Source organism: Hyla sarda, chromosome 8 (assembly GCF_029499605.1).
Source record: "Hyla sarda isolate aHylSar1 chromosome 8, aHylSar1.hap1, whole genome shotgun sequence".
NCBI classification, from domain to species: Eukaryota; Metazoa; Chordata; class Amphibia; order Anura; family Hylidae; genus Hyla; species Hyla sarda.
In genome coordinates, this window is record NC_079196.1 from 119,709,119 (window position 1) to 119,736,341 (window position 27,223).

The following is a 27,223-nucleotide window of genomic DNA, read 5'->3' on the forward strand; positions in this document are numbered from 1 at the left end:
TAGGGGCTTCCTAAATGCAACATGCCCCCCAAAAACCATTTCAGAAAAACGTACTCTCCAAAATCCCCTTGTCACTCCTTTCTGAGCCCTCTACTGCGCCCGCCTAACAATTTACATAGACATATGAGGTACGTGCTTACTCGAGATAAATTGGGCTACAAATATAAGTATACATTTTCTCCTTTTACCCCTTGTAAAAATAAAAAAATTGGGTCTACAAGAACATGCAAGTATAAAAAATGAAGATTGTGAATTTTCTCCTTCACTTTGCTTCTATATCTGTGAAACACCTAAAGGGTTAAAATGCTGACTGAATGTCATTTTGAATACTTTGTGGGGTGCAGTTTCTATAATGGGGTCATTTGTGGGGTATTTCTAAGATGAAGACCCTTCAAATCAACTTCAAACCTGAACTGGTCCCTGAAAAATAGTGAGTTTAAAAATTTTGTGAAAAACTGGAAAATTGCTGCTGAACTTTGAAGCCCTCTGGTGTCTTCCAAAAGTAAATACATTCAATTTTATGATGCAAACATAAAGTAGACATATTGCATATGTGAATCAAAAAAAATGTATTTAGAATATCCATTTTCCTTACAAGCAGAGAGCTTCAAAGTTAGAAAAATGCTAAATTTTAAAATTTTTCATTAAATTTGGGGATTTTTCACCAAGAAAGGATGCAAGTTACCACAACATTTTACCACTATGTTAAAGTAGAATACTATGTCACGAAAAAAACAATCTCAGAATCAGAATGAAAGGTAAAAGCATTCAAGAGTTATTAATGTTTAAAGTGACAGCGGTCAGATGTGCAAAAAACGCTCTGGTCCTAATGTATAAAATGGCTGGGTCCTTAAGGGGTTAAAATCCCATACAAGTCTATGGGAAATATATGTTACTGCATAACTTCCAAACTGCTGAAGATGTTTAGATAATACTTAGTCACATTTTACTTATATGTCCACTTAAAATATAGGATAGTCAATTTAACCCTTAACTAACCCCATTGGTGAGGGTCAGGTTTTTTGTTTAAAGTCCCATGCAAATTAATGGAAAATGTATGTTCCCACATAACTTCTGTACGGCTGGAGATATTTCCATACCTGGTACACATATTACGGGTCGGGGTAGGAGATCGGGAAAGGAGGTTGAGATAGGAGGTCGAGATAGGAGGTCGAGATAGGAGGACGAGATATGAGGGCGGGATAGGAGGTCGGGATAGCAGGTCGAGATAGGAGGTCGAGTTAGGAGGTCGAGATAGGAGGACGAGATATGAGGAGGGGAAAGGAGGATGGGATAGGAGGTCGGGATAGGAGGTCGAGATAGGAGGTCGGGATAGGAGGTCGAGATAGGAGGTCGAGATAGGAGGTCGAGATAGGAGGTCGAGATAGGAGGACAGGATATGAGGACAGGATATGAGGAAGGAATATGAGGAAGGGATAGGAGGTTGGGATAGGAGGTCGAGATAGAAGGTCGTGATAGGAGGTCAAGATATGAGGAGGGGAAAGGAGGATGGGATAGGAGGTCGGGATAGGAGGTCGAGATAGGAGGTCGAGATAGGAAGTCGAGATAGGAGGTCGAGATAGGAGGACAGGATATGAGGACAGGATATGAGGAAGGAATATGAGGAAGGGATAGGAGGTTGGGATAGGAGGTCGAGATAGGAGGTCGAGATAGGAGGACGGATAGGTGGTCGGGATAGGAGGTCGGGAGAGGAGGTCGGGATAGGAGGTCGGGATAGGAGGTCGAGATAGGAGGACGGGATAGGAGGTCGGGATAGGAGGTTGAGATAGAAGGTCGAGATAGGTGGACAGGATAGGAGGTCGAGATAGGAGGTCGGGATAGGAGGTCGAGATAGGAGGTCAAGATAGGAGGACAGGGTATGAGGATGAGATAGGAGGTCGAGATAGAAGGTTGAGATAGGAGGACGGGATAGGAAGTCAGGATATGGGGTTGGGATATCACAACAATATACGAGGATGGGATAAGAAGTCAAAAGCTTCCTCTGTTGATTTTCCTCCACAACAGGGATTAGGAAGGAAAAACCGGGCAAAATCGGGTACTCAGCTAGTCACTGAATATAATACTACCACACACTGCGCCCTCTGAATATAATACTGGCACACATTGTGTCCTGTGTATATAATATTATCATACACTGTACCCTCTGAATATAATTTTTCCTGCTGTGACCAGTTCCTGAGGTGGACTGTTCCATAAGTTCACAGTTTACCATCAGAACTGTGAACTTATGGAACAGTCTACCTCAGGAACTGATCACAGCAGGGAAAATTAACAGCTTTAAAACAGGGTTAGATACATTCCTGGAACAAAATAACATTAATGCTTATGAAGAAATATAAAATCCCATCCCTTCCCCAATATCGCGCCACACCCCTACCCTTCTATTCCCTGGTTGAACTTGATGGACGTATGTCTCTTTTCAACTGTACTAACTATGTAACTATGTAATACTGCCACACACTGTGCCCTCTGAATATAATACTGCCACACATTGTATCCTGTGTATATAATATTATCACACACTGTATCCTCTGTATATAATACTACCACGCACTGCACTCTCTGAATATAATACTATTACACACTGCACCTATGAATATAACCTTGCCATACAGTGTACCGTCTGAATACAATACTGCAACATATTGTGACGCATGAGGCTCAGATCGCTATATGTATGGCAGTGTTTCCCAAGCAGGGTGCTTACAGATATTGCAAAACTACACCTCCCAGCATGCCCGGACAGCCTTTGGATGTACACTGCTTGGGAAACACTGCTGTATAGAGGCAGTGAAGGGTGGATGGGGTGACACTATAGCGAGATTACTTCTCACTTGGTGGTGACCCTATTTGTGACCCCATTTGTAAACTAGTGTACTTAAAAGGGTTCTCTGGTGGAATTTTTTTTTTAAAATCAACTGGTACCAGAAAGTTAAACAGATATGTAAATGTCTTCTATTTAATCCTTCCAGTACTTATCAGATGCTGTATGCTCCAGAGGAAGTTCTTTTCTTTTTGGATTTATTTTCTGTCTGACCACAGTGCTCTTTGCTGACACCTCTGTCCATTTCAGGAACTGTCCAGAGCAGGAGCAAATCCCCATAGCAAACCTATCCTGGTCTGGACAGTTCCTGACATGGGCAGAGGTGTCAGCAGAGAGCACTGTGGTCAGACAGAAAAGAACAACTCAACTTCCCCTGGAGCATGCAGCAGCTGATAAGTACTGGAAACAACAAAAAACGTGGTCTCAAATGGCTGGAGGTGCTCAACCCCAAATGCAGTTTTGCATTTATACTGGGGGTGCAGATCCTGCCCTTGTAGTCCACTGCTAGGGGCGATCCCCAGCATAAAAATGCATACAATGGAGGATGCCTGCAGCGGACTACAAGTGCCACAATAGAATCCTACACCAGATTCCAGACCTCTGGTGTAGGATTCTATTCTGGCACTTGTAGTCCGCTGCAGGCATCCTCTATTTTATACTTGGAGGTGTGTAAACTTCATACGTTAAAGCGCCTTGAATATCTTCCAGGCAGCATTAGAGTAGCACCTGTGAGGTCATGCACCTATATTAGCCAACTTAGGTGGGGCTTGCAGCTTGCCTCTCTCCTCCCATTGTATGTGTGTGCTTGTAGCCACGCTGGAGGGTATCTGGGTGGATGCTGTGAGTCGACCGTATGCTGCCGTAATTGCCCACTGGCCCCTGTTTTGCTTATCACGCAAAGGTAGGTTTAGCGTTAGGTCCCGCGCCATTTGAGAAACCTTGGCGTTGGTGTGCAGGCTCTGGTATGTCCTTCATACAAGGATATACTGACGAATGTCTCAATTTTAACATCAGTGTTGAGGGATAGCCAATGTCATTGTATACATCTACCACAGTAGTGCACCCATATTCCTGTAAAGTACTGGAAAGATTAATATTTTTAAATGGAAGTAATTTACAAATCTGTTTACCTTTCTAGAGCCAGTTTTATTTAAAAGAAAATTGTTATCCACCAAAGAACCCCTTTATGTAAAAAATGCGTACCAGAACCATATTTTTCATATGCCCTGCACCATTTAAAGGGGTTATCCACTATAAGGTGATTTTAGTATATAACAGCCAGACAGTAATCGACAAGCTTAGGAGGGATATGTGTTTGTCTTGGGGCTAAATTGTGAGATTACCATAGCTGAGCCTATGTTTTGAAATGGCTATTTCCTGTTGGAGTTTGTTCCCTTAAACTACAAATCCAATCATTCCTTTGTGTGCGGTCACTTTTCTCCCTCCCACAAATCAGCCACTCCACCCATTGAAACAAACCTGTGATCCCTTCAATGCAATAGACCAGTGTTTTCTGACCAGGGTGCCTCCAGTTGTTGCAAAAACAGAATCATCTTCCTCCTACCCAGTCGCTCCACTCAATGAAGAAGACAGGCTGCCTTTTATCACCTGACTAGTGATGTAATGTCTCAAGCCGCACTGCAACCTGGGAAAACCTAAGTAATTTTGTATGATGTTAAAAATAAACCTTGGGGCACAAATCACAGAAGAATTGCAAAACCACCATCAAACACAGGTACAGACACTATATTATGAACTACACTAACTTTACAGCCCCTGTAGTATATTTAAAAAAAAAAGAATCCCGGAATACCCGTTTAATAAATTTAGTGTAAATACACATTTCCACCACAGAAATTAAAGGGGTAAAAAAAAATGTTCACCTACACCACTCTTCATAAATACCAACCCCCCCCCCCCACAATGTGTGTACAATTATTCATTTGAAATGCAGTTTGAAAGTAGCATTCTTCCTGCATGTGCCAAAAAAATTAGAGTGCCAAAAAAAACACACAAATGCAAATAAAATAAGCAAATGAGGAAAATAACACACAAATTTTGAAATCTACAACAAACACAACCCTACACTCATAGTAAATGAGAGCAATTGTTCTTTTCTCCTGCAACACAGTCAGACACTTAGCTCTTGTGTTGTGAAGTGGGTTAGAATATTTAGATTTGAGCTTTATAATGTGTTTTTAACATCTATCGTATTTAGAAATGGCGTATTTGTTTTTTTATGCAAAGAAAAATGTTAGGCACATTGAATTTTTGTCCATTTCATCATAACATTCAACTTTGGAGTAATGGTTCTTTTACTTTGTGTTTGTTTCTGGTTTACAGATCTACGACTGGATGGATCAAATCAAAGAAACGCATAAAGATTTAGTCACATTACATTATCTGGGGTCCACCTATGAGACAAGACCTATTTACTATTTTAAAGTAAGTTTTCTTAAATGGGCACTGTCAGATCCAAAAACTTTTCATATGTTGTTACTGATGAAAATTAAAGACCTTTTCTAATGTTGTTGTTTACAATTTTTTTAATATTTAATTAAGAAAATGGCTCCTAAAAATCCCACCACTAGGGGGCCCCATACCTGATGGGACACTAACCAGTCCTGCATCAGAATCAGTTTTGTCCATGAGTCATGGACAAGAGATGACTCATGGACAAAGCTGTATAAGCAGACACACCAATCACCTCCAACCACCACAAAGGAGATGTTCATGGTCAGGATTAGGTACTGATGAACATATTTGTTATTTTTGTGGGATCTGACAGGTACACTTTAAATTCATGTTAAGAGTATTTTTAAAGTTACCTTGTAGCCACTGGTGCTTTGATTGCAGTGTTTTTACATTGATTTTTATGATAACGGAATTTAACTTTTTTGTTGTGTATTTCTCACTGTATAGTAAGAAAGGCAGGAACTTTTTTACAAATTAGAGTCTGAATCATAGAGAAAGTGGCTAAGAATCATGTTTAGGGGGTGTGATTATAAAGATCCCATTTACACCCACTTAGCCTAACATTTACAACCCATTTTGCAATAGTTCCCACTCATCTGAAAACTCTGTGAAAAGTACAGATAAATACTAAATAGCCGAATAATAACCTTTATCTCTGGAAGCATGGGACATAGCAAGAAAGTTAAATTACTGTTGGGATCAGGGACCAGACGATACCCAGTATTATTTAAAATAAAAAATAAAAAAAGCCATTTGTTCTGAACAACTTAACTGTTAAGAGTAATGACAGAGATACAAAATAATAACTGTTAAAGGGAACCTGTCATCAGACACCACAATCCCGAAATATTATGAATTACTCTGATACACCTGGGCATTTCAGAGTAATCATAGTTTACAAATGCAGCTGGGACTCGAGTAACTATTCCATTAGGCAGGTCTCGGCGGTTGGTCCCCGTCCAGCCAGCTTGAATGACGTGTCTCTCCTTAGCAGTCACTTAAAGGGGTACTTTGCCCCTAGACATGTTATCCCCTATCCAAAAGATAGGGGATAAAATGTTTTATCGTGGGGAGGTTCAGCCGCAGGGACCCCCCATGATCTCCTGGCCGGTCGGCGCTGAGGCACCCCACACCCCCTTCATTTATTTCTATGGGAGGGGGCATAATGGCTAGTACATAGCCATCACTTCATCTCCTATAGACATGAATGGAGGGGGCGTGGCGTCTGTGATCGACAGTCATTCATCAAAGAGCGGAGTTTGCTCTGCGCACCGGATGACTGTGGTGCCATGGCAGAGATCGCGGGAGTCCCCAGTGGCAGGACTCCTGCGATCAGACATGTTATCCCCTATTCCATAGATTTATCCCCTTTTCAGTGGTGTACCCCTTTAAGCTGGGCAACATAAAACTAATGACAAGTTTCCTTTAAAGGGGTACTCCCGTGCCCCAGTGTTCTAAACATTTTGTTCAGAACACTTGGAGCAGGCGGCCATGATCGTGACGTCACGCCCCCTCCCATAGACAGGAAAGGAGGGGGTGGTGTGACATCATGAGGGGCATGGCCATGATGTCACGATCACAGGAGTCCGCTCCAAGCTGTTACGCCGAGCGCTCTGGGTCCCTGCTCCTCCCCGGAGCGCTCGCGGCATTCTCCTCTCTGCTACCACCGCAGCAAGACCATCCCGCTTTGCGGCGAGCTCTGGTGAATACTAGTAGCAGCTTAGACCCGGTCCACCGGTACGGTCCACGCCAATCCCTCGCTGACACAGAGGATCCACATCCAGTCTGCCGAATCCTAACACAAGCGTTCTGAACAAAATGTTCAGAACGCTGGGGCATGGGACTACCCCTTTAACCCCTTCCCGACCTATGACATACCTGTACGTCATGGGTGGCAAGGTGTTCCCGACCCATGACATACAGGTACGTCATGGACATTACTGCCGCTACTCGCGGCATCCCGCAGCGCCCGGAAAGATGGTGGCTATCACTGATAGCCAGCCATCTTACCGTGCGACCACGGGGGGTTTCGTCCCCCACCCCCCCCCAGCGATCGCTGCTATCAGCTGGTCAAATCTGACTAGCTGATAGCAGCGTTTCGCTATCAGAATAATTAGCAGCGCGGTGTGTGAGTTCCGATCACGGGGATCGGGACACACACCGCTCTGCTAAGTGTCCCTGACCCGTCCCCCGGCGTCACTTACCCGTCGGAGCGGTGTCCCGAGCGGTCCCGGCGTCCTCCGTGCGGTCCCGACGTCCTCCGTGCGGTCCCGGCTGCGCTGCGTCCCGGAGGTGAGTTTCCGGCAGCAGTGCAGCATCTTCATTGGCAGCAGTGAGATCGCCGTAAAGCGATCTCACTGCTGCCTCTGAGAGTTTCAAAACTGCAACTCCCAGCATGCCCAGACAGCCTTTGGCTTTCTGGGCATGCTGGGAGTTGTAGTTTTGCAACATCTGGAGGTCCACAGTTTGAAGACCACTGTATAATGGTCTCCAATCTGTGCTCTTCCAGATGTTGCAAAACTACAAATCTCAGCATGCTCAGTCTGTCCAGGCATGCTGGGAGTTGTAGTTCTCTAACATCTGGAAGAGCACAGATTGGAGACCATTATACAGTGGTCTCCAAACTGTGGACCTCCAGATGTTGCAAAACTACAACTCCCAGCATGCCCAGACTGCCCAAGCATGCTGGAAGTTGTAGTTCGGCAACATCTGATCCTTCAGATATTGCCGAACTACAACTTCCAGCATGCCTTGGCAGTCTGGGCATGCTGGGAGTTGTAGTTTTGCAACATCTGGAGGCACACTAGTTGGGAAACATTGTCCGTTTCCTACCTCAGTGCCTCCAGCTGTTGAAATTGTTGCAAAACTATAACTCCCAGCATGCACTGACAGACCATGCATGCTGGGAGTTGTAGTTTTGCAACAGCTGGAGGCACACTGGTTTGGAAACACTAAGTTTGGTTGCAAAACACTTGAAAGTTTATTACTTAACTTAGTGTTTCCAAACCAGTGTTCCTCCAGCTGTTGCAAAACTATAACTCCCAGCATGCACGGACAGCCAAAGGGCATGCTCGGAGTTTGCAACAGCTGGATGTTTGCCCCCTCCCCCCAATGTGAATGTACAGGGTACACTCACATGGGCAGAGGTTTAAAGTGAGTGCTGCAAGTTTGAGATGGCGCAAATTTTGCGCTGCAGCTCAAACTTCCAGCGGCAAACTTGCTGTGAACCTCTGCCCATGTAACTGTATCCTAAAAACACTACACTACACTGACACTAACCTAAAATAAAAAGTAAAAAACACTACAAATACACATACCCCTACACAGCCCCCCTCCCCCCAAAAAATGAAAAACGTCTGGTACGCTACTGTTTCCAAAACGGAGCCTCCAGCTGTTGCAAAATAATAACTCCCAGTATTGCCGGACAGCCATTGACTGTCCAGGCATGCTGGGAGTTTTGCAACAGCTGGAGGCACCCTGTTTGGGAATCACTGGCGTAGAATACCCCTATGTCCACCCCTATGCAAATCCCTAATTCAGGCCTCAAATGCGCATGGCGCTCTCTCACTTTGGAGCCCTGTCGTATTTCAGGGCAACAGTTTTGGGACACATATGGGGTATCGCCGTACTCGGGAGAAATTGCCTTACAAATTTTGGGGGGCTTTTTCTTCTTTAACCCCTTATGAAAAGGTGAAGTTGGGGTCTACACCAGCATGTTAGTGTAAAAAAATAAATTTTTTACACTGACATGCTGGTGTTGCCCTATACTTTTCATTTTCACAAGAGGTAAAAGGGAAAAAAGACCCTCTAAATTTGTAACGCAATTTCTCCTGAGTACGGAGATACCCCATATGTGGGTGCAAAGTGCTCTGAGGGCGCACAACAAGGCCCAGAAGGGAGAGTGCACCATGTACATTTGAGGCGATTTGCACAGGGGTGGCTGATTGTTACAGCAGTTCTGACAAACGCAAAACAATAAATATCCATATGTGACCCCATTTTGGAAACTACACCCCTCACGGAATGTAATAAGGGGTGCAGTGAGCATTTACACCCCACTGGTGTATGACAGATTTTTGGAACAGTGGTCTGTGAAAATGAAAAATACAATTTTTGATTTGCACAGTCCACCGTTTCAAATATCTGTCAAACGCCAGTGGGGTGTAAATGCTCACTGCACCCCTTATTACATTCCATGAGGGGTATAGTTTCCAAAATGGGGTCACATGTGGGGAGGTCCACTGTTCTGGCACCATAGGGGCTTCCTAAATGGGACATGCCCCCAAAAACCCTTTCAGAAAAACTCACTCTCCAAAATCCCATTGTCGCTCCTTCCCTTCTGAGCCCTCTACTGCGCCCACCGAACATTTTACATACGCATATGAGGTATTTCCTTACTCGAGAGAAATTGGGTTACAAATTTTAGGGTGATTTCTCTCCTTTTACCCCTTGTAAAAATAAAAAAATTGGGTCTACAAGAAAATGCGAGTGTAAAAAATGAAGATTTAGAATTTTCTCCTTCACTTTGCTGCTATTCCTGTGAAACACCTAAAGGGTTAAAACACTTACTGAATGTCATTTTGAATACTTTGGGGGGTGCAGTTTTTATAATGGGGTCATTTATGGGGTATTTCTAATATGAAGATCCTTAAAATCCACTTCCAACCTGAACTGGGCCCTGAAAAATTACGATTTTGAAAATCTTGAGAAAAATTGGAAAATTGCTGCGGAACTTTGAAGCCCTCTGATGTCTTCCAAAAGTAAAAACTTGTCAATTTTTTAATGCAAACACAAAGTAGACATATTGTATATGTGAATCAATATGTAATTTATTTGGAATATTCATTTTCCTTTCAAGCAGAGACTTTCAAAGTTAGAAAAATGCTAAATTTTCTAAATTTTCATGAAATTTTTAGATTTTTTACCAAGAAAGGATACAAATATCAGTGAAATTTTACCGATAAAATAAAGTAGAATATGTCACGAAAAAACAATCTCGGAATCAGAATGATAAGTAAAAGCATTCCAAAGTTATTAATGTTTAAAGTGACAGTGGTCAGATTTTCAAAAAATGCCCAGGTCATGAAGGTGAAAATGGGCTGGGTCATGAAGGGGTTAAAGGGGTACTCCGGTGGAAAACTTTTTTTGTTTTTTAAATCAACTGGTGCCAGAAAGTTAAACTGATTTGTAAATTACTTTTATTAAAACATCGTAATCCTTCCAGCACTTATTAGCTGCTGAATACTACAAAGGAAATTATTTTATTTTTGGAACACAAAGCTCTCTGCTGACATCATGACCACAGTGCCCTCTGCTGACAGTTCTTAAAATGGACAGAGATGTCAGCTCAGAGAACTGTGCTCATGATGTCAGCAGAGAGCTCTGTGTCCAAAAAAGAAAATAATTTCCTCTGTAGTACTGGAAGGATTAAGATTTTTTAATAGACGTAATTTACGAATCTGTTTAACTTTCTGGCACCAGTTGATAAAAAAAAAAAAAAGGTTTCCCACCGGACTACCCCTTTAACCCCTTAAGGACCTAGGGCGTATGGATACACACTGGCTTCCTGTTGCTTAAGGACCCAGGACGTATCCAAGGACCCAGGACGTATCCATACGCCCGTGGGAATTTTTAGTTTTGCAACAGCTGGAGGGCTGCAGTCTCGAGATCACTTTGCAGTGATCTCTAAACTGTGGCCCTCTAGATCTTGCAAAACTTCAACTCCCAGCATGCCCACACAGCAGTTTGCTGTCTTAGCATGCTGGGATTTGTAGTTTTGCAACATCTGGAGGGCCACAGTTTGGAGATCACTGTGCAGTGGTCTCTAAACTGTAGCCCTCCAGAAGTTCGAAAACTGCAAATCCCAGCATGCCCAAAACAGCAAACAGCTGTATCGGCATGCTGGGAGTTGTAGTTGCATACCTCCAGTTGTTGCATAACTACATCTCCCAGCATGCCCTTCAGCGATCAGTTCATGCTGGGAGTTGTAGTTTTGCAACAGCTGGAGGCACACTGGTTAGGTAACAGAACCTAACTGAAGGTACAACTCCCAGCATGCACGGTCTGTCAGCGCATGCTGGGAGTTGTAGTTTTGAAACAGCTGGAGGTTTGTACAGGGTACATTCACATGGGTGAGTTTACAATGAGTTTTCTGCTTCAAGTTTGGGCTGTGGCAAATTTTTCGCCGCAGCGCAAACTCCTAGCGGGAAACTCACTGTAACCCGTCAGTGCGAATGTACCCTAAAAACACTACACTAACACATAATAAAGGGTAAAACACTACATATATACACTCCCTTACACTGCCCCCCACCCCCACAATAAAAATGAAAAACTTATTGTATGGCAGTATTTCTAAAACGGAGCCCCCAGCTTTTGCAAAACAACAAGTCCCAGCATTGCCGGACAGCCACTGACTGTCCAGGCATTTCTGGGAGTTTAGCAACAGCTGGAGGCACCCTGTTTGAGAATCACTGGCGTAGAATACCCCTATGTCCACCCTATGAAATCCCGAATGTAGTCCTCAAATGTGTATGGCGCTCTCTCACTTCGGAGTCCTGTCGTATTTCAAGGAAACAGTTTAGGGCCACATATGGGGTATCTCCGTGCTCAGGAGAAATTGCACTTCAAAGATTGTTATTTTTTTTCCTTTTATCCCCTGTGAAAGGGAAAAGTTGGTGGCTACTGCAGCCTGTTAGTGTAAAACAATTAAAATGTTTACGCTAACATGCTGGTGTTGCTCCATGCTTTTTATTTTGAAAAGAGAGAAAAGCAAAAAAAGACGCGCGAAATTTGTAACACAATTTCTCCTGAGTATGGAAATGCCCTATATGTGGGCGTAAAATGCTCTGCGGACGCACAACAAGGCTCAGGAGTGAGAGCGCACCATGTACATTTGAGGCCTAAATTGGTGATTTGCACTGGGGTGGCTGATTTTACAGTGGTTCTGACATAAACGCAAAAAAATAAATACACACATGTGACACCATTTTGAAAACTACACCCCTCACGGAACGTAACAAGGGGTAGAGTGAGCCTTAACACCCCACAGGTGTTTGAAGAATTTTCATTAAAGTTGGATGGGAAAATGAAAAAAAAAATTTCACTAAAATGCTGTTGTTACCCTAAATTTTTCATTTCACAAGGGAAAATAGGAAAAAAAAATTGTAACCCCATTTCTTCTGAGTAAGAAAATACCCCATATGTGGATGTAAAGTGCTCTGCGGGTGAACTACAATGCTCAGAAGAGAAGTATTGCCATTGGGATTTTGAAAAGAAAATTTGTCCGGAATTGAAGGCCACATGTGTTTATAAAGCCGCAATAGTGCCAGAACAATGGAACCCCCCACACATGTGACTCAATTTTGGAAACTACACCCCTCACATAATGTAATAAGGGGTGCAATGAGCATTTAACCCGCACAGGTGTCTGACAGATTTTTGGAACAGTGGTCCGTAAAAATGAAAAATGTCATTTTTAATTTGCACAGCCCACTGTTCCAAAGATCTTTCAAACGCCAGTAGGGTGTAAATACTCACTGCACCCCTTATTAAATTCTGTGATGGGTGTAGTTTCCAAAATGGGGTCACATGTGGGGGGGTCCACTGTTCTGGCACCACGGGGGGGGGGGGGGGGGGGCTTTGTAAACGCACATGGCCCCTGACTTCCATTCCAAACAAATTCTCTTTCCAAAAGCTCTATGGCGCTCCTCCTCTTCTGAGCATTGTAGTGTGCCAGCAGAGCACTTGACATCCACACATGGGGTATTTCCATACTCAGAGGAAATTGGGTTACAAATTTTGGGTGTCATTTTCTCCTATTATCCTTATAAAAATGTAAAATTTGGGGAAAAAATTTATTTTGGTGAATTTTTTTTTTCCATTTACACATCCGAATTTAACAAAAACTCGTCAAACACCTTTGGGGTGTTAAGGCTCACTGGACCCCTTGTTACGTGCCTTGAGGGGTGTAGTTTCCAAAATGGTATTGTCACGATTCGGCTGGCAGGTGGTGGATCCTCTGTGCCAGAGAGGGATTGGCGTGGACCGTGCTGGTGGACCGGTTCTAAGTTGCTACTGGTATTGACCAGAGCCGGCCGCAAAGCTGAAGATAGGCGCGGTACAAGGGAGTAGACAAGAGCAAGGTCGGACGTAGCAGAAGGTTGGGGCAGGCAGCAAGGATCATAGTCAGGGGCAACGGCAGGAGGTCTGGAACACAGGCTAGGAACACACAGGGAAACGCTTTCACTGGCACAATGGCAACAAGATCCGGCAAGGAAGGGAAGGGGAAGTGAGGTTATATAGGGAAGTGCACAGGTGAATTCACTAATTAGAACCAGGCGCCAATCAGCGGCACACTGGCCCTTTAAATCGCAGAGACCCGGCGCGCGCGCGCCCTAGGGAGCGGGGCCGCGCGCGCCGGGACAAGACCGACGGAGAGCGAGTCAGGTACGGGAGCCGGGATGCGCATCGCGAGCGGGCGCCTGCCGCATCGCGAATCGCATCCCGGCTGGGAGAGGTATCGCAGCGCACCCGGTCAGCAGGTCTGACCGGGGCGCTGCAATTGCGAGCATGTTGCGAGCGCTCTGGGGAGGAGCGGGGACCCGGAGCGCTCGGCGTAACAGTACCCCCCCCCTTGGGTCTCCCCATCCTCTTGGAGCCTGAGAACCTGAGGATAAGACTTTTGTCTAGGATGTTGTCCTCAGGTTCCCAGGATCTCTCTTCAGGACCACAGCCCTCCCAATCCACCAGGAAAATTTTTTTTCCTCTGATCGTCTTGGAGGCCAGAATCTCCTTCACGGAGAAGACGTCAGAAGAGCCGGAAACAGGAGTGGGAGAAACAAATTTGGGAGAGAAGCGATTAATGATGAGTGGTTTAAGAAGAGAGACATGGAAGGTATTGGGAATACGGAGAGAAGGAGGAAGAAGGAGTTTGTAAGAGCACGGGAGCAGAAGAAAAGGCAGACTTGAGACGTTTAAATGCGTCTTCCGCTTGGGGAGACCAGGACTTGGGATTGGCATTTTTCTTGGTTAAAGCCACGATAGGAGCCACAATAGTGGAAAAGTGTGGAATAAATTGTCTGTAATAATTGGCGAACCCCAAAAAACGTTGGATAGCACGGAGTCCGGAGGGGCGTGGCCAATCTAAGACGGCAGAGAGTTTGTCTGGGTCCATTTGTAATCCCTGGCCAGAGACCAAGTATCCTAGGAAAGGAAGAGATTGGCATTCAAACAGACATTTCTCCATTTTGGCATAAAGTTGATTGTCTCGAAGTCTCTGAAGAACCATGCGGACATGTTGGCGGTGTTCTTCTAAGTTGGCAGAAAAAATCAGAATATCGTCCAGATAAACCACAACACAGGAATATAAGAGATCACGAAAAATTTCATTAACAAAGTCTTGGAAGACAGCAGGGGCGTTGCACAGGCCAAAGGGCATGACCAGATACTCAAAGTGTCCATCTCTGGTGTTAAATGCAGTCTTCCATTCGTCCCCCTCCCTGATGCGGATGAGATTATAAGCACCTCTTAAGTCCAGTTTGGTAAAGATGTGGGCACCTTGAAGGCGATCAAAGAGTTCTGAGATAAGAGGTAGGGGGTAGCGGTTCTTTACCGTGATTTTATTAAGTCCGCGGTATTCAATGCAAGGACGTAGGGAGCCATCTTTTTTGGACACAAAGAAAAATCCAGCTCCGGCAGGAGAGGAGGATTTGCGGATAAATCCCTTTTTTAAATTTTCCTGGATGTATTCAGACATAGCAAGAGTCTCTGGAGCAGACAGAGGATAAATTCTGCCCCGGGGTGGAGTAGTACCCGGGAGGAGGTCAATAGGACAGTCATAAGGCCTGTGAGGAGGTAAAGTCTCAGCTTGCTTTTTGCAAAACACGTCAGCATAGTCCATATAAGCCTTAGGAAGACCGGTTACAGGGGGAACCACAGGGTCACGGCAGGGAGTACAGGGAACCGGTTTAAGACAGTCCTTGAAACAAGAGGTACCCCAGCTCTTGATCTCTCCTGTGGACCAATCAAGGGTTGGGGAATGGCGTTGAAGCCACGGTAATCCAAGAAGAATTTCGGAAGTGCAGTTGGAGAGGACCAAAAACTCAATTTTTTCGTGATGAGGTCCGATGCACATTAGGAGAGGTTCCGTGCGGTAACGCACGGTACAGTCCAATCTTTCATTGTTAACAGAATTGATGTAGAGGGGTCTGGCGAGACTGGTCACTGGGATGTTGAACCTGTTGATGAGAGAGGCCAAAATAAAATTTCCTGCAGATCCGGAATCCAAAAAGGCCATAGCAGAGAAGGAGAAGGTAGAGGAAGATATTCGCACAGGCACAGTAAGGCGTGGAGAAGCAGAGTTGACATCAAGAACTGCCTCAGCTTTGTGCGGAGTCAGCGTACGTCTTTCCAGGCGGGGAAGACGGATAGGACAATCCTTCAGGAAGTGTTCGGTACCAGCACAGTACAGGCACAGATTCTCCATGCGGCGTCGTGTCCTCTCTTGAGGTGTCAAGCGAGACCGGGCAACTTGCATAGCCTCCACGGCGGGAGGCACAGGAACGGATTGCAGAGGACCAGAGGAGAGAGGAGCCGGGGAGAAAAAACGCCTTGAGCGAACAAAGTCCATATCCTGGCGGAGCTCCTGACGCCTTTTGGAAAAACGCATGTCAATGCGGGTGGCCAGATGAATAAGTTCATGCAGGTTAGCAGGAATTTCTCGGGCGGCCAGAACATCTTTAATGTTGCTGGATAGGCCTTTTTTAAAGGTCGTGCAGAGGGCCTCATTATTCCAGGATAATTCGGAGGCAAGAGTACGGAATTGGATGGCGTACTCGCCAACAGAAGAATTACCCTGGACCAGGTTCAGCAGGGCAGTCTCAGCAGAAGAGGCTCGGGCAGGTTCCTCAAAGACACTTCGAATCTCCGTGAAGAAGGAGTGTACAGAGGCAGTGACGGGGTCATTGCAGTCCCAGAGCGGTGTGGCCCATGACAGAGCTTTCCCAGACAGAAGGCTGACTACGAAAGCCACCTTAGACCTTTCAGTAGGAAACTGGTCCGACATCATCTCCAAGTGCAGGGAACATTGCGAAAGAAAGCCACGGCAAAACTTAGAGTCCCCATCAAATTTATCCGGCAAGGATAGTCGTAGGCCGGAAGCGGCCACTCGCTGCGGAGGAGGTGCAGGAGCTGGCGGAGGAGATGATTGCTGAAGCTGTGGTAGTAGCTGCTGTAACATCACGGTCAGTTGAGACAGCTGGTGGCCTTGTTGCTCTATCTGTTGCGACTGCTGGGCGACCACCGTGGTGAGGTCGGCGACAACTGGCAGTGGGACTTCAGCGGGATCCATGGCCGGATCTACTGTCACGATTCGGCTGGCAGGTGGTGGATCCTCTGTGCCAGAGAGGGATTGGCGTGGACCGTGCTGGTGGACCGGTTCTAAGTTGCTACTGGTATTCACCAGAGCCCGCCGCAAAGCGGGATGGTCTTGCAGCGGCGGTAGCAACCAGGTCGTATCCACCAGCAACGGCTCAACCTCTCTGACTGCTGAAGATAGGCGCGGTACAAGGGAGTAGACAAGAGCAAGGTCGGACGTAGCAGAAGGTCGGGGCAGGCAGCAAGGATCGTAGTCAGGGGCAACGGCAGGAGGTCTGGAACACAGGCTAGGAACACACAGGGAAACGCTTTCACTGGCACAATGGCAACAAGATCCGGCAAGGAAGGGAAGGGGAAGTGAGGTTATATAGGGAAGTGCACAGGTGAATTCACTAATTAGAACCAGGCGCCAATCAGCGGCACACTGGCCCTTTAAATCGCAGAGACCCGGCGCGCGCGCGCCCTAGGGAGCGGGGCCGCGCGCGCCGGGACAAGACCGACGGAGAGCGAGTCAGGTACGGGAGCCGGGATGCGCATCGCGAGCGGGCGCCTGCCGCATCGCGAATCGCATCCCGGCTGGGAGAGGTATCGCAGCGCACCCGGTCAGCAGGTCTGACCGGGGCGCTGCAATTGCGAGGATGTTGCGAGCGCTCCGGGGAGGAGCGGGGACCCGGAGCGCTCGGCATAACATGTATGCCATGTGGGTTTTTTCTGCTGTTCTGGCACCATAGGGGCTTCCTAAATGCGACATGCCCCCCAAAAGCCATTTCAGAAAAATTCACTCCCCAAAATCCCATTGTTGCTCCTTCCCTTCTGAGCCTTCTACTGCGCCTGCCGGACACTTGACATACACATATGACGTGTTTCCTTACTCAAGAGAAATTGGGTTACAAATTTTGGGGACTTTTTCTCCTATTACTCCTTGTAAAAATTGAAGATGAAGATTTTTAATTTTCTCCTTCATTTTGCTGCTATTCCTGTAAATCACCGAAATGGTTAACACACTTACTGAATGTCATTATGGATACTTTGAGGGGTGCAGTTTTTATAATGGGGTCATTTGTGTGGTATTTCTAATATGAATTCCCTTCAAATCCACTTAAAAACTGAACTGGTCCCTGAAAAATGCAGATTTTGAAAATTTTTGTGAAAAATTGGAAAATTGCTGCTGAACTTTGAAGCCATCTGATGTCTTCAAAAAGTAAAAACATGTCAACTTTATGATGAATATATAAAGTAGACATATTTTATTTGTGAATCAAAATATCATTTATTTGGAATAACTGTTTTCTTTACAAACAGAGAGCTTCAAATTTAGAAAAATGCAACATTTTAAATTTTTTCATAAAATTTGGGAATTTTTCACCAAGAAATGATGCAAATATCGACCAAAAATTACCACTAACATGAAGTAGAATATCTCACGAAAAAAACAGTCTCGGAATAAGAATGAAAAGTAAAAGCATCCCAGAGTTATTAATAGTGACAGTGGTCAGATGTGCAAAAAATGGCCGGGTCCTTAAGGTGAAAATGGGCTGGATCCTTAAGGGGTTAAGCAACTATTGGCCCCCAAGAAGATTGCAGAAGTACTGTCACCAATCACTAAACTATCCTTTTACACATATGTGCGATAAAGTATATATATATATATATATATATATATATATATATATATAGTTAGCATAGTCAAAGGGAGAGGATATGGGGAACTTTGCTTTTTCTGTCATGTCCAACAATCCTGATAATTTGAAAAAATATCCTGCCAAAGATTGACATAATTTTTTATTTTCTGAAGCACAACAGTGCTACACTACTACAGGGCATTATTGATATTAAACCTGTAAATAATTACTGTCATTTATACAAACTTTTGACATGTTGTACAGATGTGTCAAAACTTTGGATCGTACTGTACTGCATAAATGACATTTGTGCTTTGAAGGGGTACTCCGCCCCTCGACATCTTATCCCCTATCCAAAAGATAGGGAATAAGATGTCTGATCGTTGGGGTCCCACCGCTGGGGACCCCCGCGATCTCTTCTGCAGCACCCCCGTTCACAGAATGCTCTGTGGCTGATGACGGGTGATACAGGGGCCGGAGTATCATGATGTCACATTCCCACCCCCTCATGACATCACGCTCCGTCCCCTCAATGCAATCCTATGGGGTGTGACAAGTCGCAACGCCCCCTCCCATAGGTTTGCAATGAGGGGGCAGAGTGTGATGTCACGAAGGGGCGGGTTGTGACGTCATGATACTCTGGCCCCTGTATCACCTGTCATCAGCCACAGAGCATTCTTTGCTTCGTGCAGCAGGTTAACGGGGGTGCTGCAGAAGAGATCTTAGGACCCCCACGATCAGACATCTTATCCCCTTTGCTTTGGATAGGGGATAAGATGTCTAGGGTTGGAGTACCCCTTTAAGGATGATGTCAGTGCTGGGCTTTTAGACCATAAGATTTTTTTTTCTGTACTGCATTCTGTTGCTATAACTTTAATAGTTTGTCTTCAGAGCTTTTTATGACTTGTTAGCATTTAAAATTGTATAGCCCCATCAATTGTATTTTATGGCTTTTGTAGATTGGGCAACCGTCGAATAGACAAAAGAAAATTATATGGATGGACTGTGGAATTCATGCTCGTGAATGGATCTCAGTGGCATTTTGCCAGTGGTTCATTAGAGAAGTATGTAAAGATTTATCTGAGCATCTTGTTTCTCTATTTTACTTTGATTTCACTTCCCTTTAACTTTAATAAATAACCAGAGACATAACAATAGTTTATAATGGACATACTATAGGTAATGATTTGAGATATATATGGCCTTATTAGTTGCTGATTGTGCCTGTGTGTATAAGATATCTAAAACTGGCAGCTGCAAAACCTTTTCCACTAAATCATAGTTTTTTCTTTTGTTTTTTGTTTTTTTCTTCTCTGCTAGAACTGGAATTAATCTAGAAACAATGATATACATATGTTTCCTTTCTTACTTTTCTTCATGGCTCAACATATCCAAAAATGTGTGTCAAAAGATAACTACCTTAGAAAAAAGAATATCATTTAGTGGTCGTCTGCCAATGTATGACAACCTGTGGATGTCATTTGTAGCCTACTAAGCCATAAAGGCTTGAAAATAACAGTGTAAGGCTGCTGAAACAATGCCCTGTACACTATAGAATAAAACATATCTTTATTTTCTTTATCTTCGCCTTGAGGCCTTCATTTATCCTCTTGTCACAAAATACATAAAATATATAAATCCTATACATAGCAGCCAATAGACTCATAAACAATGTATTATACAATCTATTATACATATGTAAATCAATTAATACATAGTTTTTTTATATCGATGTGGGTATGACATGGTCAGGCTCATTGGATTGGTTTCAGACTGTGAATAGACATGATGTATTTTTGTATGTACTATCTGGCATTATCTATGTATTTCAAAGTGTATGGAAAACTGGCTACTGCCAAATAGTGTTGCTCACGAATATTCGCAATTCGAATATTATTCGCGAATATCGCATATTCGCGAATTCGCGAATTTCGCGAATATAGCGCTATATATTCGTAATTACGAATATTCGTTTTTTTTTTTTTTTGTTTTTTTTTTCACAGTACACATCACAGTGATCATCCCTCTCTGCTTCCAGCTTGTGTGGTGTAAAGAAGGCTCTAATACTACTGTGTGAGACTGGTGCGCGAAAATTCGCATATGCGAAAATTAGCATATGCGAAAATTAGCACATGCGAATTTTCACATATGCGAATTTTCGCGTATGTTAATTTTGTATATGCTAATAATATGCACATATGATAGTTTTCGCATACGCGAATATTCGCATATGCGAAAATAAAACGGGGATATAACGAATATGCGAATATTCGCGAATATATGACGAATATTCGTCCATATATTCGCGAATATTCGCGAATTCGAATATGGCCTATGCCGCTCAACACTACTGCCAAACCCTGTATTGATCGGAAGTGTGGATAGGAGCTGTGATACACACTATAGGTGGTGCTCTGTATGTTCAAAGTTATGGTCCAGTGTGAGAGTTCCACTGGTCCATATGGTATACAATATAAATAGAATTGTAGAAAATGGCACTCACCATTATTAGCAGATAAAATCTTGAATGCTTTATTTTGTGTTACTTTAAAATTCACATGTTGAAGTTTGTTTGCCTCTTTTACTTTTATACAATTAGGTATATAGGTGCTGGTCCCATTGTGCTACAATACTAAAGGATGCTATATATCTCATGTATCCTATTAAGTAAAGTGATTTTTCCTCAAAAACATGTTCATTGAGGACAATAAAAAAATTGGCTATTTAGACTGATATCTTGGTTGGTGATCCAGTTCTTTTTGGGATGGTTTCTGTGTTATTTTGCTTCAGCCCTGAATGAATGTTGTATTCAATCTCAACATTCAATGTTTCCCTAAAATGTCTTATGATATTTCAGCTAATGTACACTTGAATAGATTGGTCTTTTTTTTTTTAGATACTTCATAATCACCATAATAATCCAGTGATTAAAAAAGCTCTGGATAACATGGATTTCTACATAGTCCCTGTGCTCAATATTGATGGTTTTATTTATTCCTGGACTACGGTAAGAACCAATGTAGATTTCATAACCTTTCATAAAGTAATATGGTAAGATATCAATCAGAACATAAAGCATCCTTTAGCTATTTGAAATCTGACATTAACCTAATTTTAACGTAACTTCTTAAACCTGCTATGAATATGCATGTTTTAAAACAGCAGTGGTCCCTCAAGTTACAAAGGACCCTCTGGTTACAGTATTTTCAACACATCTTCACTGTTGTTTCTAACAATTTGATAGTCCGAGGTTTCTACTATTTTTGTAAATCCTTTAATTTACCAAAAATGACTCTTCACCCCAGAAAAAAACACCTCTAAAGTCTTGGGGGGAGATTTATGCAATCCTGTATAGAGGAAAAATTGACCAGTTGCCCATTGTAACCAATCAGATTGCTTCTTCTAGCTTCTTTTATTTTTCACAGGCCTCTTTAAAAATTAAAGAAGCAATCTGATTGGTTGCTATGGGCAACTGATTGACTTTTCCTCTACACAGGTTTTGATAAATCTCTCACTTGGTCACCGAGGGTCTCCCTTCGTTAAAGGGGTTCTCCGCTGCTCAGCGTTTGGAACAAACTGTTCTGGCGTGGACCGTGTCGGTGGACCGGTTCTAAGTTGCTACTGATATTCACCAGAGCCCGCCGCAAAGCGGGATGGTCTTGCAGCGGCGGTAGCAACCAGGTCGTATCCACTGGCAACGGCTCAACCTCTCTGACTGCTGAGATAGGCGCGGTACAAGGGAGTAGACAAGAGCAAGGTCAGACGTAGCAGAAGGTCGGGGCAGGCGGCAACGTTCGTAGTCAATGGTAATAGCAGGAGGTCAGGAACACAGTAATGGTAAACACAGAAGAAGCTTTCTCTAGGCACTAAGGCAACAAGATCCGGCAAGGAAGTGCAGGGGAAGTGAGGTAATATAGCCAGGGAGCAGGTGGAAACTAATTAGGGTGATTGGACCAGGCACCAATCATTGGTGCACTGGCCCTTTAAATCTCAGAGAGCTGGCGCGCGCGCGCCCTAGAGAGCGGAGCCGCGCGCGCCAGAGCATGAAAGCCGGGGACCGGGACAGGTGAGTGACTTGGGATGCGATTCGCGAGCGGGCGCGTCCCGCTATGCGAATCGCATCCCCGCCGGCAATGTCAGTGCAGCGCTACCGGTCAGCGGGTCTGACCGGGGCGCTGCAGGGAGAGAAACGCCGCGAGCGCTTCGGGGAGGAGCAGGGACCCGGAGCGCTCGGCGTAACAGTGATATTAACTTCCTGTATGTGGCACATTAATATATGTGAGGGGGGAAACTTTTCAAGATGGGTGGTGGCCATGGCGGCCATTTTGAAGTCAGCCATTTTGAATCCAACTTTTGTTTTTTCAATAGGAAGAGGGTCATGTGACTCATCAAACTTATTGGGAATTTCACAAGAAAAACAATGATGTGCTTGGTTTTAATGTAACTTTATTTACAAGTTTCTGAGCACTTATAAAATGTGTTCAATGTGCTGCCCATTGTGTTGGATTGTCAATGCAACCCTCTTCTCCCACTCTTCACACACTGATAGCAACACCGCAGGAGAAATGCTAGCACAGGCTTCCAGTATCCGTAGTTTCAGGTGCTGCACATCTCGCATCTTCACAGCATAGACAATTGCCTTCAGATGACCCCCAAAGATAAAAGTCTAAGGGGGTCAGATCGGGAGACCTTGGGGCTATTCAACTGGCCCACGACGACCAATCCAGGAAACTGTTCATCTAGGAATGCTCGGACCTGACACCCATAATGTGGTGGTGCACCATCTTGCTGGAAAAACTCAGGGAACGTGCCAGGTCCAAGCATTCCTAGAGGAACAGTTTCCTGGAAAGTGGATTGGTCATCGTGGGCCAGTTGAATGGCCCCCAAGGTCTCCCGATCTGACCCCCTTAGACTTTTATCTTTGGGGTCATCTGAAGCCAATTGTCTATGCTGTGAAGATACGAGATGTGCAGCACCTGAAACTACGGATATTGGAAGTCTGTGCTAGCATTTCTCCTGCAGTGTTGCTATCAGTGTGTGAAGAGTGGGAGAAGAGGGTTGCATTGACAATCCAACACAATGGGCAGCACATTGAACACATTTTATAAGTGGTCAGAAACTTGTAAATAACTCATGAAAGAATAAAGTTACGTTAAAACCAAGCACATCATTGTTCACATCTTGTGAAATTCCCAATACGGTTGATGTGTCACATGACCCTCTTCCTATTGAAAAAACAAAAGCCGGATTCAAAATGGCCGACTTCAAAATGGCCGCCATGGTCACCACCCATCTTGAAAAGTTTCCCCCCTCACATATACTAATGTGCCACAAACAGGAAGTTAATATCACCAACCATTCCCATTTTATTAAGGTGTATCCAAATATATGGCCCACCCTGTATATTTCAGCATGAGAAAACATCCTTGTTTGTTGGACTTACATCTCTCTATGTAATAGGAGATTTGAGAACTACAGTAAAATTATAGAAAGTGTTGCACAAAAGATCCATGGATTGTCCTTACAGCCCTGCCTACACAGTTGTGCAGAGGCTCAATAGGAGCTCAATAATACTGTGCTAATTTGCATGACATGCCCCAAACAGCTCCTAAAGTGGAGGTTGGACTGGCCCATTAGGGACTGGTGGGTTCTCTCTTATATTCAGTGAAAAAAATTTACTTCTCTAAACCTATGAATGGAAACAATATTAGTGTTAAGAGAGCAGATGCTAGTATTTCATTTCTCTGTAGGTTAGTTTAAGAATAACCTATTGATTTTATTGATGTAATTAAAGGTGTATTCCAGTAAAACTTTTTTTTTTTTATCAACTGGTGCCAGAAAGTTAACAGATTTGTAAATTACTTCTATTAAAACATCTTAATCCTTCCAGTACTCATCAGCTGCTAAAGTTGAGTTATTTTTGTCTGATAACAGTGCTCTCTGCTGACACCTCTGTCTGTCTCAGGAACTGTCCAGAGCAGGAGAGGTTTGCTATGGGGATTTGCTCCTACTCTGGACAGTTCCTGAGACAGACAGAGGTGTCAGCAGAGAGCACTGTTGTGAGACAGAAAAGAGCAACTCAACTTCAGCAGCTGATAAGTACTAGAAGGATTAAGATTTATTAATTGAAGTAATTTACAAATCTGTTTAACTTTCTGTAGCCAGTTGGTAGGAAAAAAATGTTTTTTGTTTTTTTACTGGAATACCCATTTAAGTTTGTTATATTAAAGGGATACTCCTGTGGAATCCTTTTTTTTTTTATCAATTGGTGCCAGAAAGTTAAACAGATTTGTAAATTACTTCTATTAAAAAAAATCTTACTCCTTCCAGTACTTATTAGCTGCTGAATACTACAGAGGAAAATGTTTTTCTTTTTGGAACACAGAGCTCTCTTCTGACATCATGACCACAGTGCTTTCTGCTGACATCTCTGTCCATTTTAAGAACTGTCCAGAGTAGGATAAAATCCCCATAGCAAACATATGCTGCTCTGGACAGTTCCTAAAATGGACAGAGATGTCAGCAGAGAGCACTGTGGTCATGATGTCAGCAGAGAGCTCTGTGTTCCAAAAAGAAAACCATTTCCTCTGTAGTATACAGACCCTAAAAAGTAAAGGAAGGATTAAGATTTTTTAATAGAAGTCATTTGTAAATCTGTTTAACTTTCTGGCACCAGTTGATTTAAAAAAAATAAGTTTTCCACTAGAGTACCCCTTTAATATTTTAAGAAATGTGCTACCTGTATTTTAAATGGGTTATACTGAGATTAAAAGTTACCCTTCACCCAAAGGATCGTGGTTACCTAGCTAATTGTTGGTGGTGGCCCATTGGGAACCCCATGATCACCAAAACAGTGAATGGAGCTGCAATGCACATGCTCAGTCACTGCTGCGTTTGCCCTCTTGGAACAAAGTCCCTTAGTCAGGTTAAAGAATAAGAGGGGGGAAGTGCCTAAAATAAATTTTTAATGATATGCATTAAAATCCACAAAAAAAAATATATATATATATATAATAATACGTGATTCCCAAATATTAATAATTAGTTTCAGCCACACCTCACATCCAATTATGTGATATCATATGACCCTGCCAGTATATAGGTTGCAAGGCTCACACAGCAATTTGCTATCACATAAAAGGTCATAAGTGTCCAAAACACCCTGCTATAATTAGCAAGATATTGATATAAGTACTTACTGGTATACCCTCATCTATGAGTTGCCGCCTGATCCCCTGAGGACGTCCCCCTGTTGTATGGTTTATACAGGAGGACAGAAACGCGTGTTGGGAGAGTGTATATAGCTGTTGCAGTTTTTGATTATTACATGCTGCAGGGTATACTATTGGAATATTGATCTACTTATATCAATATCTTGCTAATTATAGCAGGGTGTTTTGGACACTTATGACCTTTTATGTGATAGCAAATTGCTGTGTGAGCCTTGCAACCTATATACTGGCAGGGTCATATCACATCATTGGATGTGAGGCGTGGCTTAAACTAATTATTAATATTTGGGAATCACGTATTATATATATATATATATATATATATATATATATATATGTGTGTGTATATATAATTTTTTTTTTTGGTGGATTTTAATTCATATCATTAAAAATTAATTTTAGGCACTTCCCCTCTCTTATTCTTTATATTATTGCTGGGAACTATATAAACAGGTCTGCATATTACCTCTATTATATATGTGAGTTGAAACCTTTGTCAGGTTAGGCATGCTGCAATATTCAGTAGTCCCATAGAGAATGACTGAATAAGGGGCTCTGTTCTCATGATCAGTGAGGGACCCCCACCAATTAGCTAGTTATTCTCTATACTTCAGATAGGGAACAACTTTTAATAATGGGTTGATAATTTTTAACCCTTTTAAGTAACCTAAGAATTTGATGTAATCTTATTTGTTTGTAACACAGGATCGTCTTTGGAGAAAATCTCGCTCACCACATAACAATGGAAGCTGTTATGGCGTGGATCTTAACAGAAATTTTGATTCAAACTGGTGCTGTAAGTTTCCTATAACTAGCAATAACTCTCTGTGTAGGCATTTATAAAGAAATTATGTAAAGGAAAGTATATGATTGTCCCCTGGATATGACTAGTATTGTTTTTTAATACCAAGCCATTTTTATGCTATGTTTACAACAAATATTAATGTGTCTATAATAAATTTAACATATGCAAAACTGTCATTAGCCTCATAAAGGATCTGTCACCAGCTAAACAGGAAGAGAAACAAGCCCTTGGCTAGATGGCGCTTTTCATCAACCTTGTGCTAAGATATCTTTTTGTTCATATGTAAATGAGGCTCAAGTACCCAGGGGGTGTTCCCCAGCCTTGCAATAGCCCAAGTTTAGTCTGCCTGTCTCATCTAATCCACCATCTCTGTGATCGCTTGCATATGCCTCCCCAACGATTATAGACAGCTTAACATTTACAATATGGTGCAGATATTTATCAGATTTCAGTGGTTATTTTAATAAAAATTAACTACGGTACTTCAATCTTAAAAAAGACGGCCAAGCATTTGTTCTGCATGGAAGAGGAGGTAAGTATGATTATTTCTATTTTTTGTATTAGTTTATTAGCAGGTAGGGGGAAACTGCCGTCATACTGGGGAATACCTGAATAATCTGGGGACTGCCTGCCTATATTGGGGGCTACCTTGCTAATCTGGGGACTACCTACCTGATGGGGAAAACTGCTTGCCTACTAGGGGGACTGCTTGCTTACTGGGGAGTACCTGCCTACTTAATACCACAGTCACTAGGTCAGTTGAGGGTTAATGCTACATATATTCCCCTATAAATTTCATATCAGGGCTGGATATGTAATTCCTGGATTGGATTTCATTTATATTTATGTAGTATTCCACTCTCATCCA

General features: G+C 43.3%; 1 protein-coding gene across 1 annotated transcript in view; it reads left to right on the plus strand.

Annotated features, from left to right (window-relative positions):
- Window positions 1-27,223, plus strand: part of LOC130285299 (carboxypeptidase O-like) — a 188,439-nt gene that overhangs the window by 97,086 nt on the left and 64,130 nt on the right. Inside the window, exons 6-9 of the mRNA XM_056536655.1 lie at window positions 5,189-5,290; window positions 19,278-19,382; window positions 21,215-21,325; window positions 26,256-26,346. Of these exons, the coding sequence (XP_056392630.1) occupies window positions 5,189-5,290; window positions 19,278-19,382; window positions 21,215-21,325; window positions 26,256-26,346 (409 nt within the window). The remainder of the gene's footprint in view (window positions 1-5,188; window positions 5,291-19,277; window positions 19,383-21,214; window positions 21,326-26,255; window positions 26,347-27,223) is intronic.